Genomic DNA, 16,349 nt, shown 5'->3' on the forward strand with positions numbered 1-16,349 from the left:
TAAATAAAATAAATAAATGAAATCAAACTCCTTGTTATCACTATTGACTTTGCTTACATACAGTAATGGACTATAATACATCTTGCAAGTTATCAAGTTATTTTGGCAAAAACGAGATGTAACCAAATTCACGTTTATTCTGGCTAAAAGTCAGTTATTCCGAAGTCAGTTATAGCCAGACTATATTGGATCTATAGTTAATCTTGCTTGCTGGGAAAAGTTAACCTAAATATGAAACTTCTCATAATTTACTCACCCTCATGCCATCCCAAATTTATATGTCTCCATGTCTTCAGTTAAAGGACAAGTTCGGTATTTTAGACTTAAAGCCCTGTTTTCAGATTGTTTATGGTGAAATAGAATGGTTTTGACTGAAATTTCGACATTTGCGGCTGCCCTGAGAATTTTCGCGTGTTTGTGTTTCCCCTCACACCTCTACAATGGGTTTAATGGTGCACTGGAACAATCCTTCCTAAAATGCATTAAACTTTTGTTTACAAAGACGTGAAACTCACTGAGTGGTCAGGGGTGTTCACTGATATGCTCACACAAAAATCGCTGCAAAAGACGCATTCCAACAGCTGTTTTAGCATTCGTTGTTAACTTGTGGACCTATTTTTCCAAACGCCTCACACCCGTACATTCTTCCGCTTAGAGCTTGAATAATAGACACTCCAGCCCAGGTGGTGGCGCTAATCCGCCATTGCCAATTGCAAGAATAGAAACAAATACCATACCTCATAGGACATCTAATACAAGTCAATGGAGTTGGTAAAATCTACGATAAAACCTGTTGGAATGCGTCTTTTGCAGCGATTTTTGTGTGAGCATATCAGTGAACACCCCTGACCACTCGGTGAGTTTCACGTCTTTGTAAACGAAAGTTTAATGCATTTTAGGAAGGATTGTTCCAGTGCACCATTAAACCCATTGTAGAGGTGTGAGGTGAAACACAAACACGCGAAAATTCTCAGGGCAGCCGCAAATGTCGAAATTTCAGTCAAAACCAATCTGAAAACAGGGCTTTAAGTCTAAAATACCGAACTTGTCCTTTAAACACAAACAAAGAGTTTTGTGTTAAAATGCCATCATGTTATTTCTCTGAGGGGTCAAGCTTCTAAAAGCACATCCGTCCATCATTAAAGTAATCCAAACTCCAGTGGGTTAATAAATGTCTTCTGATGCACAACAGATAAAAAAATATTCAATATTCTACGCTTATGAATATAAGTCACATGAATCTGAGATGGCATGAGAGTAAATTATAAGAGAATTTTAATATTTTGGGTAAACTATTCCTTTAATCTGCCCCCAAACATAAACACAATGTGCACCAAACACAGAGCATATGATATTTTGCCCTTTATATCAATCAGTTCTCTACACTTCTATCCAGAAGTAGGGTCAGCCAACCATATCAGCACTGACAAAATATATCTGACATAGGAATGTGTGTGCATAAATCTGACACTAGAATGAGACCCAGACACATATGAACCCAAGAGAGAAATCCAGTCCCTACTCGTTAGACCTCTGAGTCTACCATTGAAAAAAAATACCGCTGCGAAACTGAATCCCACAGAGGAATAGGGTAGCACTTCAATGCTCTTTGTATATCACCCAGGAGCATAGGAAAGAGAGAGAGCGAGAGAGAGAGAGAGAGAGAGAGAGAGAGAGAGAGAGAGAGAGAGAGAGAGAGAGAGAGAGAGAGAGAGAGAGAGAGAGAGAGAGAGAGAGAGAGAGAGAGAGAGAGAGAGAGGAAAACATGGTAAAGGTGGGTCAATAATGGCCACTCACTCTGCTGGTGAGGTGAAGAAACAAAAATACACAATTGAAATAAACTGCTTTCAGGAAGTTTCACTTTGAGTTTCACTTCCTCTTTTCATGAAGGGCGTTTTGACCAAAATTTTGACACTCTACTTTTTGTCCAAAACAGCTTGAGCAAACTTGAACGTTTTGTGAAATTGAACTATTTTTGGCCAAAGTTACTAAAGAAATTTGACACACATTCTCCCACACACTCAGACTGGGTTTTAAAAATTTTCTCCTTCAGTTCAGTAAAACAAAAAACAGATGCATACAGTTGCTAACCATGCATTTGACTCCTACAGTACTCTTTGTAACCGATATCATTTTGGCTCTTCGACCACTTTACCAACCAAGTCTACCTTTCATTAAAATGTTCTTGGCATCCTGTGTAAGTGAACTCTACACTGAGGCACCTTGGAAATGTGAATGAAACCGCTTTCAGTCGCCGTAGCAGGAAAGGATGTGATGAATGTAATTTAGCACTGATTAGGATTTGGCAAAAAAGCAACAGAATAAAAACAAACCTCATGAATGCACCTCTGACACTATCTCACCGCTGACCAAACCAAAGTCACTCAACTGGTTTTGATTGTTCACTGATAGAAAACCCAAGAGAGATCTTTCTCATTTAAAACTTGACCAAGAGCACCATGCTAAAAACGATTCATCATATATATATGATGAGATAAAAAAAACCAAATGCCCATCCGGACGATGGTTTCCCTCTAGCAATCTGATCTATAAGAGCAATGTGTACAGTACACAACCCACCAGCAGTGTTGGACCAACTATTCATTGAGTTATGCAATGTGCCATCATAACTATGAGAATATCAGCTTGCCATTTTAGCCATGCGGGTGGAACAGTCTCCAAGCCAATGGCCGCAAGGCTGTCAGCCATTTTAACAGTTGGCCTAAATGATTTTTGAGGTCTGTACCCTGTTATCAAATGAGTGAATTGTTCATTGCACAAGTATAGGCAGATAAACAAGTCCACCGTCGTCCAGTAATGCAGACTTGTCTTCTGTTTTTGTGTCAGGTGTCCATCCTTTACAGCTTCATCTTTGAGATAAAACTGAAGTTTGCTCACTCTTTTGCCCACTTATGAAGTGACCCGTTCCTCTTCCTGTCGTTTTGGTGTCCAGTTGCTGAACACCTCTCCCTCAGAAAGGAGAGATAGACTGAAAGAAGTTAAAAAAGGGTACAGAGTGTTTTGCTGGTGTTGCAGATACTGATACACTTAGTCAGGGAATAGAGAAAGAGAGGGAAAGATTTGAGCGAAAGAGTATTCAGATCTTTCGAGCTGCTCTGGGTTTGTATTAGATCTTGGAAATCCATATATACACTGTAGTCTTCAGCACTGTAATACCACTGCCATACAATAGGAGTGGAGTCCTCAGCTAGTCATGGATGTGGTGTCTAGTGGAGAGGATGGGAAATATCTCTTGCCTCAACATCACAACTAAAGGTCAAACATCAAAGCCAATCTACTTTCCTGAATGACACTTTTGTCATTTTTTGTTTAGCCAAAGGGGCGGAGACAAAGCAGATTGCTGCCCAATCTGGGTGATATGTGCATACAATGCATGTGTGTGGGTTTAGGAAGTGTAGAGGAACATGGTTGACATCTTGATTGAGTGTAGTTTGTGGACAGCTGAAGGTCTCTGCTGCAGTGTAATACTCTTTATCCCTTTGGTGAGATGTTAACATCTATGAGAGAGAAGAAGTATTTATACTTTGCAACTAAACACATAAACAATTTCACACCATTTACATGCATTTGGCAGATGCTTTTATCCAAAGTGACTTACAATGCATTTATTATAATAACCTTTGTAATAGCTTTTTAATACATAATTTCTATACAAAAGATAAGGGCTTGATTCTCACCAATCTGTTTCACTTGTTTTGATTGCGGATACGCAGACACCTTCTCTTTAGCGGAGGCTCCATTTCCATAGCCACTGTTCCTGTTAATGGGGCTGTCAAGCCACATGGCAGGATGGCAGTGGTTTTGTCAGCAGGTTTCGGCACAGGCTGAATGACACAGCCAGGTTTGGGCATTATAGGCAGGGCGTAGGCATGGTCCTCACCAGATGGAGCATCGTCAGGACTTTGTGATTTGTCCTCACCAGTTCCTGTTGTAATGGCAGACTGGTCATTTGTACTTCTTTTAACTGCTGAGTCTCTTTCTGTGGCCAGGCAACTGTTTTCTTTCAGGTCCTCACCTTCTAGATCTACCCCAGTGGGGTCGTCGCACACTGTGGCTGACCTGCGACAGGGGTCCACGAGAGGTCGATGTTCTAACGGAGATGTCCTAAACGAACCCTCTGCAGATGGCACATTACAACTCCCATTGACAATTACATTGCAGGGCGTAGCAGAGCCAGGCTCGGTTTTAGCTGTGGTGTTGTTGCCAGGGACAGTTTTAGTGATGCATGTAATTGGCTGAGAAAGAGGGGGAGTGCCACTGCAGTAGGAAGGATCAGCACAAGGCAATGCCATACTAGCCAATGGGCTTTTAGAATTACTGTCTCTGTGATTATCCTCTGTGCTAGAATTGGACGCCCCATCCACCTCAGCCTCACCCAGTTGTGAAACTACAGGTGGTGGGCTTATCCCAGGCTCTGCTTTTACCTGAACACAGGTTACAGCTCTCTGGATCACTAGCTGTTGCCGTGAGCGGCGATTGGTCGTTAGGTCAATCACTCCATCTGCTAGTGTGTCTTTGTGGGAGTGTCCAGAGTTTAAGTTTCCGGGGGTTTCCGTTTTAACCATCAGATCCACCATGTTTGTCCTGCTCTGCTCTGTCTGTTTGGAAAAGCCTGGTGAGAGTGTATCTGAGGTGGGTGGGGCCTGCTGAAAATCCCTCCCCTTCTCTCTAGAGGGGCTAGGAGAAAACGAGGGTGGTACTCTTGAGTCACTGTGCTCATTTGAGGCATTCGGAAGCGTTCCGTCATTTCCTGGTCGATCACGTGATGCATGGGGACTGAATGGTATGGGTACCGGTATGGGTATTGGTACTGGTAATGGCACAATCACCGGATAGGGCACTAATAATGTTGGTGGTGGCACTAATGGGGCAAGAGAAGGCATGCCTATGTTCATAATGGGTGGTACAGGGATGGGTCCAGTTGGCATCATGTTAACTGGGGGGAAAGGCAAAGATGGCATGTGGGTACCAGAGTGAGGATGCATCATACCTGGAGGATTTCCAGAAAGGGTTGGAGTGGAGGACGGGTGCATCTGGGGAGAGAGCAGTGAGCGGTGCATGGGGCTTGATGGAGGTCCCAAAGTTCTAGGAGGGAGTGGTGGCCCGATTCCAGGTATTATGGGATTGGAATGAGGACTGTTGGGGCCTGGGGGGCGTAAGAATGGAGGGCGAATATGCTGCATCATCTGATGCTCCATAAAGAGAGGAAGAGGAACCGGACCACGTGGAGTCATGACCATCGGTGGGCTGCCGGGTGGCATACCCAGAGCTGGGTGTAAACCAGCTAAGTGCGGTGGGGGAGGGGGAGGTAACACAGGGCTCTCGTGTGGCCGTGGTGTGGGGATTTTCGTAGATGATGATGAGGATGATGATGACGAAGACGAAGATGAACACACCGTTCCAGTTTCAGATGGTGACCCTGATGTGGATCCAGAGGGTCCGGCTACAGAGGTGATGCCCCCTGGTGATGGTGCCTTGCGACCGCGGAGCTCGTTCAGAGGTGAGCTCCATGACTCAGGTGTTAGAAGCTGTACACCTGCTCCACTTTCAGATTTAGTATCATTGGCTGGGAGAGGTGGGTTACAGAATCCCCCTGGTAGCGCAGCCTGAGTCTCTTTATAGAATATATCCATCTTATATTGGTTTAGACACTTTGCACTGCAGAACTGAAGCCGCCTTTCCCCCGCACCAAAATCTAGGTATTCCTTAGTGTGCCGGATGTGTTTGCACCAATCACAGACCTGTAACACCAACAACCGCAAAACACACACGTGAACAACATAAACTACATATTTGAGAGATTTCATCTTTGTTAAATAATAATTTTAACATAGACTACAACATAATAGGAAGAGTATGCCTATCTTTCATTTTGACTTGTGAGCCTGATGATAGGTAGCATGTAAAGAGTGTGTTTGCAAAATGTCAAATCAATGTAAGATTATAAGGTGAATGTGGCATTAAACACAACAACTTACACATTTAGACACTGAAGAGAAATGTGGTTATGTCATGAAATATTAAATTAACTCAAGCTTTCAGCTTTCACAGCCAAACACAGATCCTCTCAATGCAGGTGTCAACTTTTTTGCATCATCATTATTCTCTCCCTCTCTTTCTCTCTCTCTCACAAACACTCACACACACACACAAACACACACACACACACAAACACACAAATAAATTTTTTTTAACCCATTGTTGGGTCTAACCTAACGGCTGGGTTTGTCCTTTTTTTGACCCAGTGCAGAATTTTTCCTTCAGTGCTGATCAAGTTACAAAATTATTTTTGTATTTCCTGCTTCTTAACCTTACCTAACACACTGTCTTTCTAACTCATGGATCCTTACTCTCCCACACTCATTATAAAATGTCTGGAGTCAGCTGCCCAAGGCAAGCTGCAGGGTCAAACTCTGACAGCCACTACTAAAAGGTTTTTCCTTCAAGCGGCAATTATGCATGTGGTTTCTGAGTATGTGAGTGAGTTTATCTGTGGCACCACAGGTGACGCTTACAGAGTTAGACAGTGACAACAGGATGCAACAAACAGGAACAAGAGCCTTAAAACTGCCAGACAGACATAGTATAAATGTGAGACAGCACTGACAAGGAGAGGGAACACAAAATATAGTAAATTACTATAATAGATGGATGGATAGGCCAAAAATGGAAAGATAAATAAAGACATTTCTATTACTATTAAATGACAGATCATTTCTTTCTTTCTCTGTCACTCTTCTGTCAGGATAGTTTTGTTTGTCTGTTTTTGAGTTGAGGATGCTGTCAATCTCTACACAGATGGTCAGTTGAAGTATTTGAGTGCAAACAGAGAAATCTTTGCCTCAGGCATGGTGGGCATAGAACATATAGCAAGTAATTTGCAAACATCAGCTTGGCATAGAGAAAAACAGGTAGAACAGACTGACCTGCACTGTGCTTTACTGTGAATCAATTCCACCTGCTGATGGTGTTAACACTGTCTGTGTTTAATGCTCCATTTAAAAAAAGGAATTATGCAAATCGTGTAACATGTAAACATGCCCAAAAATGCTGTAAGTAATTCCTCTGTTTTGCGGGGCAGAGGAGGATGCAGAACACAGTGATCTGACGTACTTAAGACTAAAGTCTAGGTATAGCAATCTAGCTATAATAAACCTAATATTTACATAGAAAAAAGTTCACTCTGGAAGGAATACCAATGACTTCATTAAAATATTTAGGCACTTTATCAGGACATTAAAGGTGACATAGAATGATTGAATGGGGTATTTATCCTTGTTCTGTGATGTGACATGTAGACAACATTTTTTTTGTTTGGGTCTGTAATGCCTTAGAAGCTTCCTAAAAACCTCTCTCAGATAGCTCTATTAGGGTGGGGGATTTTAAACAAGTGGTTTTGCACCTATTTGGCTCCCCTACTGGCTTAACTTGCAATCTCATTACTGATTGGCTGACTTTGCTGCCACTCAAAAAATTTAGCCAATTATTTTAAAGTGGAGGGGCAGTGAGATGCCTGTGATGTCATAAGCGTCAGTTTTTCAGATTGGGCAGTTTTCTGGCTGACATTTCTAAAAGAGGAATTTCTATGAGACTGAGATGTTTAGCATGTTTAACATGACTTTTTGTATGTTCGTGAATGCGGGTAGACTACAATTATTCAACAAAGACAAGGTAAAAATGTTTTTTTATTCTCTGTCCCCTTTAAGGACCTGGCTAAACTGAAATAAAACTAGAACAACATTTCATAAATCAATGCCAGAATTATACACAAATTAGGCACAAATATTTCCTTCATCTTGCAAAATATAACATAAGGGAAAGCTAAAACATACACTCTGCCATACCTGTCGTGTGTGTGTCCATGTGTGTACTGTTTTCTGTTGTTTTGGCAGTAAACCTTTGATTATAAGGCCAATAAAGATTATTTAAATCAGAATCTGAACAGGATTTGCTTCAGGCCTGGCGAGTGGACCGCAGAACCAGAGTTTTTTTGAAAGGCTGGTGATTCGACTGCCAAAGCCAGAGTTTCAAACATGATAATGAAGTCATTAATCATACTCTTGTACCACCAATGATGGACATTTATCACACAGAGAGAAAGAGAGAGAGAAAGAGAGAGAGGGAAAGAGAGAGAGACAGGAGCTGAAGTTTAACAAGCTCACATAAAGCACATGTATAAACACACATTGTAACATATTAGTAACATATAGAAACAAGTCTATTTCCAAGCCCTTTTATGATATATTCTCTAATAACGAGTTGTATCATCATGCACAATTAATTCATGCTCCTTAATTAAATGTATCCTGTTTTAAAGAAATGTAGATATTTATATTAACAAATCATTAATCTAATCCAATTAACATGCATTACTTGAATTGGCTAAATCTAAAAAAGCAGATTTTTCCCACCTGGCACCTAAACTGTGGAACAGCCTTCCTGACACGGGACTCTGACACTCTTTAAATCTAGACTAAAGGCCAAACTAAAGTACACTTTTTTTATATGTGTAGGGGTGCATGCGCACAGACAGTCCGTTGAAGGACTGTTCCAATGTCGAGGATCCTCGGAATTTCAACCAAGGACTTAGTCCTTCGTTCGAGAAATATCCCATATACAGGAAAGGATACATATGTGTATCCTTTGCAATCTTCGCACGCTGAAATCACCCACAATCCTATGCGCGCAGCGCCGAAAGCACACCTTTCATTGACGCAATGACGTGCACTTGCTAGCCTGTTCCATTTACGTGTTCTCCGAATGCTTAAGAGGAGCCTCGCCTAGCCTCTGAAGGAAGTGACTTGAAAGAACTAGTCCTGCCAAGGAAGTATCCTTGACATTGAGAAACGGCCAGAGGCTGTTTCTCAATTCCAAGAACGCAAAGAATGGACATGCGTTCTCGTGGAGATCAGTCTTGCCAGGTGACCTTGGAAGAACGAACTCAGAAGGTCATGAGAACACAAAACGCACTTGTGAGAATTGAGATGTGTGCGATCGTCCTGTTGGTCACCTGACCTCCCCATATTTCAGCGCGCAAGTCTGCATTCGATGCATCCTCGATATCAAGAGTATTTTTACACATCTAAGCATTTTCATGTGTCCTCTGTACTTGTGTTCTTGAGAATTGGAATTGAACTTTGATGGTTAATGGGGACGTAAAGCGAGAACACAAGGACGCAAGATTGCTAAAGAAAACGCATATTGAGAAACAGCCAGATTTTTGAAACCACACGTACATTGTACGCGCAAGTTGTGCATACGCTTACAGTTGACTGTGTGCATATGTTTGTGTACACGTAAAAAACAGACTATATCTTCAGCCTATCATACCTTACCTTAAGTACAGGGCCGGCGTCAAGGGGGGGCATTCGCGGGCAGTGCCCCCCCAAACAGGTCGTTGTGCCCCCCTACAAAGTTTTTTATTAATTTAATATATATCAAGAATAATTAAAATAAATTAAACATTGAATGTTTCATGACTTGTAATGTAATCAAATGAGGAAAATATAGTTGATATATGTTTTCTTTAATTAAAATAGACCAGTTTCTCTGTTTGGATGTATTGCCGCGTCTCACCCGTCTTAAGTCTTTAGCATATTTGTGACTTGATACTAGCAACGTGTTTTTTCGCGGCATTTTATGGATCGTGTAAAATATGGATATTAGAACATTTAGAATGAAACAGCACCGCCTGCTTCATCATGCAAACACAGACTGGCTCAAACTCAGAGATTAGAGGTCGAATTTACAAATCTACAGGACACTGTTTTAAGGAAGTTCAATGTTCGTACACACCGTCTTCAGCTATTTTAAAGGTAAGTTAGCGTTGTTTTAAATTACGTAAGCTTAAATGTGAAGTGTGGCTATAGACCGTTAACAACATTACGACGTGATTATGGTAAAGCGGCTTTTTTAAAGCTAGGACGCGGTGTGCGCTGTGCTATGAAACCCATTCATTTCAATGGCTTGCGCCGCGCGAGGGCGGTTTGTTGTTGCGTTGAGCAAAGCGCGAGCGCAGCGGAGCTCAGCTCGCGCTCACCCCGCGGTCGAAGTTCAATAGTTTTGCGCATAGTTTGTGGTCTTTTGCACTTTATACGGGAAATGAGCTGACAGTCTGTACCAGTTGTATGAGTGTGTGCTTGCACTGTATTTGTTGTTTTAATGTCTTGTTTTTGCAAGTTTTTGTTGCTATTGACAGAAAAGCCCCTTACACTTTCAAGCCGCCACACAAGGTCTTTCTGAGGAGTTATAAGGCTGATGTGTTTAAAAGATCATTCCTTAAAGATGTAAAATTAGGCTTGTTCGACTTCATGCGGCGCAGCAAGAATCGATAGCCGGATGATGTCAAAGTACCACAAGAGCGATTCGAAATCAAACGGAGGAGTTTGCTTTTAAATCACTCTTGCGGAACTTTGACGTCATCCGGCTGTCTGTTCTTGCAGCGCCGCATGAAATCGAACAAGCCAAATTTTACATCTTTAAGTAATGATCTTTTACACACATCAGGTGTAGGTGTAAAACCTTTTTTGCCATATACAATATGCCATAAGGTTTTTGCAAAATTTATGTTTTCCATAGGGCATATTTTCAATTAGCAATTGTAATTGGCACAATTTGAAATGAAAACGCAACAAGTGTGATTTTCTAAAGAAGCAGTTATCAGGGGCAGACCAACTCAAGGTATACCTGAATATTCTTAATTATAAATGATTTTCATATTTCTTCAGTTTAAAAAGCGAGACAGATGGAGACCACTTAACGAGTCACGGCTCTCTAAGAGAAATTTTACTGCACATTACCCTAATGGACTCGCGCTCTCTCTCTCTCAATCCACTATTTCTCTCTTTCCCTTAATCTTTCACTCACCCTTATTTGCTATTTTGCGCTCTCTCTTTCTAACATGGTTGAGAGGTAATTACTGTCATTTACTTCTGCTGTGGCCGTTAAGCCAACGTCCGTGACCATGCTGTGAGTAGCTTTACGCTCCTTTACTGTAATTACCTGCAAGAGTACGGCTGCCAACTCAGTGTAAGAGAGGAAGTTTCTGTGCTAATGCCTTTCTTTCCCATCATGCACACCCTCTGACCTGGAATGCATCTGTTCTCAACCAACCATATGTTGATTTTATACACACACACATACACACACACATATGACCATTCATGTGGAAAACATAACATTCAATGCAGACTGACAATGTTTAAACGAAAAATGGAATGTCCCTCAAACAAAGTTTTTCCAGATAAGTAAAATAACTTATCACCACCTAGTAAGGTAAAGTTATCAGTACAGGTGTGATATGACAAGAGCTAAGTCTTAATCAGTGTTAAGTGCTAAATCAACAGAAGATGAAACAGATTTATAACATTACACTATAAAAGGGTGAATCTCATAAAAAACAATGCAGGGTCATACTGTATCATGAGATTTGATAAAAATTATGTTTTAAAATTAAAATCAGGATAAATTAAATTGAGCACACAAATATTACCATAATAAACAAATACTTTACAATTTAAATAATATTAAATAATGTAAATAAATAAATGTAATGTAAAAATTATTAAATCAAACTTTTATCCTAAAAAAGGGGTGTGCAAAATACTTGAACAAAAACACAAAAAAGATAGGTATATCAATATGACCCTGACATGTTTTTTTTTTTTTTTTGCAAGCATCCGTGTCAAAGTTTGTTTTCTTAGAATGATCATCTTTGCTCACACCACATTTTAAAAATTAAGATTTAAGACATCACACCATTTAAAAAAAAATCTAATCTGCAGATTTAATATGCATATTCTGTTTGCAATCTTTAATTCTGGGATGTTGAAATGTTTATATCTTACAAGCACATCGCTGTTTGTCTTGAGCACAAGTCTGGGCGTGTCTTTGGACAAGCTGTGGTGTGGAACGCCCTCCTCCTCTCTGGCCTAAAGGAAAAACATAATGTCCCTTTTTATGCATGACCAAAACTGAAAATAAACACACACACATAACAGATGTAGAAAAAATAAAGAAGGAATGATAAATTGAGAGAAAAAAACAACAACATTTGCTGTCCTGCACAGACAGAAAAGAGACAATATGTATGTGTGTGCGCTTTAATTGTGTAATACAAGGTTATGGATTAGTAAAGTAAAATGGAACATGGAACAGTTTTATACTAGATGCATGAAAACCTTGAAATCTCGTAATATAAAACGGAATAAAAAAAAATTGATTATTTAGAAATTTTCTAAAGAACTTAATGGCATACAGAGGAAAACAATGCCTAAAAACACAGCCACACAGAGAAGAAAGAAGCTCGGATACTATAGATAGATAGATAGATAGATAGATAGATAGATAGATAGATAGATAGATAGATAGATAGATAGATAGATAGATAGATAGATAGATAGATAGATAGATAGATAGATGACACTGAAATAAATTAAATGTGGCATATTGTGTTTAATTTATTTTCACATTAAATTATAGCTTGATAATAACTCACACCTCACTGACCTATATTGGATACAATATATACACCAATACTGACTATAAACAGTATACACACACACACGCACACTTGACCCATCTTTAGTCTTTATTTTGTGTTGCAGTTTCTATGACCCCACTGGACTTGAGCCAACTCATTTACATATAGCACTAATGAGGGCACATTCTCACACACGTACACATGGCTTATCCGCAGTCTTAATGACTTGAGGCATGCTGGTGCGCTGAGCAGAAACCACACACATATTTCACACACATACAGTCTATATTGCCTAAACACTGTAAAACAGCTATGTTCACACTCACCAATCCATATTTATATTAAACTGTCTATTTCTAAGTTAACCAAAAGCTAGACAGTGGTGTGTGCGACAGTTTTGTGCAACCATATTGTAGACATGCACCAAGCTGGAGTTTGTGTGTGTGTGTAATATGCCATTTCTGCCACATCTCTGCCAGGCACCATCTGGGCATCACACAACCTACAGTTGCGCAACTGTGTATTTCACGTGGCCATGTAAAATGTACTTCTTCAAGGACATGGATGAGCACACATATGTATGCGTGCATGTACTGTATGTGTAACTGGTCATACTTGCACCCGCCCCAAGCAGGAATCTGAACTGTCGATCTGTCCAGTATGGGAGTCGTACACTCCAGCAAGGAGGCTAAAGGCTACGGCCTCTAGCATCTGTCGCTAGCACAGGGGTTCTCAACCTTTTGCAACTTATGGCCCACCAATGATATCTAAAAACATTACAAGGACCACCTTTTCAAATATTATTATGTGAAAACAGAAAATCGGCGCCAAAAAACAAAGCATTATTACAGTGCATGCCTTTCGCATCACTGTGAATACACTAAAGGTCTAGAAATGCCATTGCTTCCAGTTGGAAACCACTGGCGTCCTTTCAAGTTGAAAAATATATTTAAAATTCCACATTTGAGAAGTTAACACCGAATCATGAACATGACGTCAAAGGCCGGGTCTACGAGCCATACTCATTACTGACTGCCCCACAGTGGTCCAACCAGACATCAGTGAGCCGATCTAGTCTAAATAGCATTTGCCGGGACACTATTTGCACTAGTGTAAATAAACCCTCAGCTGAAATATTACTCTGATCCTGCAATAAAATGTAATTCTGCATTCAACTGAACAGGCAGCCAAGGTATGGTAGCCGCCAATTCCTGCCATACCCAATTGACGCCCCTGTCTGTCAGCATCTTTCACTGCTCTGACAGGCTACTTAAAGTGCCACTAATCTGTAAGTGTGTGTTTGCGTGTGTGTCTGAGTGAGTATTTTGTGTGTTTTTTTTTTGTTCTGTTGGCTAGCAGCTATGAAATAATCACCCTGCACCATGAGTCACAACGCCATGGCAACAAGACCTGAAGAAGCAAAGGCCCAATAGCTTCCAAGTAACACACACAAAGAGATGCTTAAAGAGTTTCAGAGACATTGAAGCAATGTCGATGTTCACTATAAAATATGAATATATATAAGCTAAACATTTGTCAGGCCTGCAGTAACTAAGTTACTGGTTATAGGTGCAGTTATGAATGAATAAACAGCTCTCATTTGATATGCATGTATTATTATTGAGTTGTGTGTGTATATAAATCAACACTGTACTATTACCTGGCATATCATTTTCACTCCGTCAGATTTTTACACTGTAATCAAATGTAACATTTTGGAGTGTTACAACGTCTCAAACATCTGACACATTGTGATGTGCTAATTTATGTAATGTTTAACTAGGTAAACTACAGTACACACTTGTGGATAGAAAAGTCTAATAAGATTTAATCTGTTCTGTTTTATTCTCTTTTTCTTTGAGCTATCTGACATCACTTTGAATGGTGACGCATCAAAATACTCTATAACATCAGCACACACACTGTGTCAAAATTCATTTTGTTCTCTTTTTCTGAGCTGTCTGCACATCTGAACACTTCCCTGAACACTGACACGCCGACATATCAATAAACATCAATACACACACAAATAGCATATGGCCACTCAGTCAACACTCATCTTTTCTTCCTCTCTCTTGATTGGAGAATTTCATCTTATGCTGTTTCATTCTGTTTTTATGTTCTTATATGAAGTACAATGATATGTATGAAGTCTGTAACTCAGTACCATTGCTCCCTATACGCAGAGTATGCAGTTTGCGTAGAGCACCAACTTCTCCGAGGGGCACCATCTTGGTTGCTCAGAAAGAAAATAAACGTTTCATTCTTTTTAAATATAAATCGAAACACACTAACCTTTGTTGTGGTATAGTTTGAGAAAAAACATTAAAGCCAAAACTAACCCAATCCTATCTGTCAACTTCTATATAAAACATCGTAAGGCGCACTTAAGAGTTTACATTTATTTCAGACAGAATCCTTTGGATTCGTTAATTGCGAAATTGGGACAAATAATGGACAGTATAACTTTGTGGCAATGCAGCATGAATATTTTAAATTCATGTAGTATTTTACATTTTATAAAAAACAGGGGACACCCCTAATTTATATTTTTGTGCTTTATAGGTGGTCCGGGACCACCCCAGCCTCCCACAATTCGAAACACTGGCGCTATCCCCACGTCTGCCACGCCACCGACACCAAACTACAGATGAACAAATGTGTGTTTAATGGTGTTGCGCAGATCGATCCGCGAAAAACATCAAAGTACAGTAAGAGTGATTATAAAGCATGCTGAGCATTCTGCTCTCGTGATACTTTCATGCCATACGCCATCCGTTTGCACGGTAACACGCGTCACAATTGATGGACAGCTATGTCGGGAAGACAGCGCTCCATCTACAAATGGAAAAGAAAAGTCCAAAATAAATCCTGTGTATTACTTTCAGTTCACGAACCTGTGAAAATGTATTGCTTTGGCTGCTGACAATACCAACTCATGCACCTGATTTAAATTTGTCACATTAGATTAAGCAGTACAAAATTAAATTCAGTTGTTGGTTGTAGTTTAGAATCAGTATGGAGAGTCGACTACTTGACCAGCACAATGTCCATAACTTTGACACATTCTTTCTTTAGGATCCAACACTGAAGTCCATACTACAGATGCAGAAATATATATTAATAATATTTGTTAAAATTGTGTTGATGTAAAAATACAACTATAGATTAAATGATAACAATAGCATTTTAATAAAGTTCTATTCTCACACATAATATAGTTGTGTGATTTTGTTGGGGTTTTTGTAACTGAAAGTGGCACCACAGTACAAGGGCATCCATTTGGCCAGCAGCGGCCCTGAGTCTGTGAGTCCACCTGGTTGCTGCTTAAAATGATGTAGCCTGTTTAGCCCAGCTGTCTGCATTGAGATGACAAGTCTCGTTTTCTGTCACACACACACACATATTTCGTTCTAGTGTTCAGATTGTAGTATTTTAACAATGATTCATTTTGATCACAGTAATAAAGTCTACAGTGATGATATTGCATGATAATACAAGGGTACTATAATCATTCTGAATAACTGGTATTATATTTATATACTTAAGCAAAAAGCCATGCAAGGCCATGTGATAGCATTTTGTTTGGTATCTGTTTAGTTTCTAAAAACCAAACCATCCGTATATAACATATTGTGCATTCTTTCTGGGGACAATTCATCATCCACTCCTGTGTCTTTTTCCACACCTGTGATCATTTAAATTTTGCACTACTTGTGAAATTGCCTAAACTGTTAGAAAAAATTATCAAAATATGCACCCCAGCTGTTCCCATACGGCAAAAAAAGCACTTTATTGGCCAAAAATGTGTTTTAAATATATGCAAAATATATTTTGTGAAAATTTT

General features: G+C 39.9%; 1 protein-coding gene across 4 annotated transcripts in view; it reads right to left on the reverse strand.

The window, feature by feature from the left end:
• Window positions 1–535: 535 nt before the first annotated feature.
• sobpa (sine oculis binding protein homolog (Drosophila) a) overlaps window positions 536–16,349 on the reverse strand; it is a 37,157-nt gene continuing 21,343 nt past the window's right edge. For 2 of the 4 annotated variants that reach the window (XM_065296481.2, XM_065296482.2), the window contains 3 exons: window positions 11,868–11,951; window positions 3,699–5,762; window positions 536–3,518 (listed from right to left, as the gene is read on the reverse strand). In XM_065296481.2, the coding sequence (XP_065152553.1) occupies window positions 3,708–5,762; window positions 11,868–11,951 (2,139 nt within the window). In that variant the 3' untranslated portion in view covers window positions 536–3,518; window positions 3,699–3,707. The remainder of the gene's footprint in view (window positions 3,519–3,698; window positions 5,763–11,867; window positions 11,952–16,349) is intronic. The other 2 variants (XM_065296484.2, XM_065296483.2) reach the window with 1 other exon arrangement.

The sequence above is a fragment of the Paramisgurnus dabryanus genome, chromosome 20 (assembly GCF_030506205.2).
Source record: "Paramisgurnus dabryanus chromosome 20, PD_genome_1.1, whole genome shotgun sequence".
NCBI classification, from domain to species: Eukaryota; Metazoa; Chordata; class Actinopteri; order Cypriniformes; family Cobitidae; genus Paramisgurnus; species Paramisgurnus dabryanus.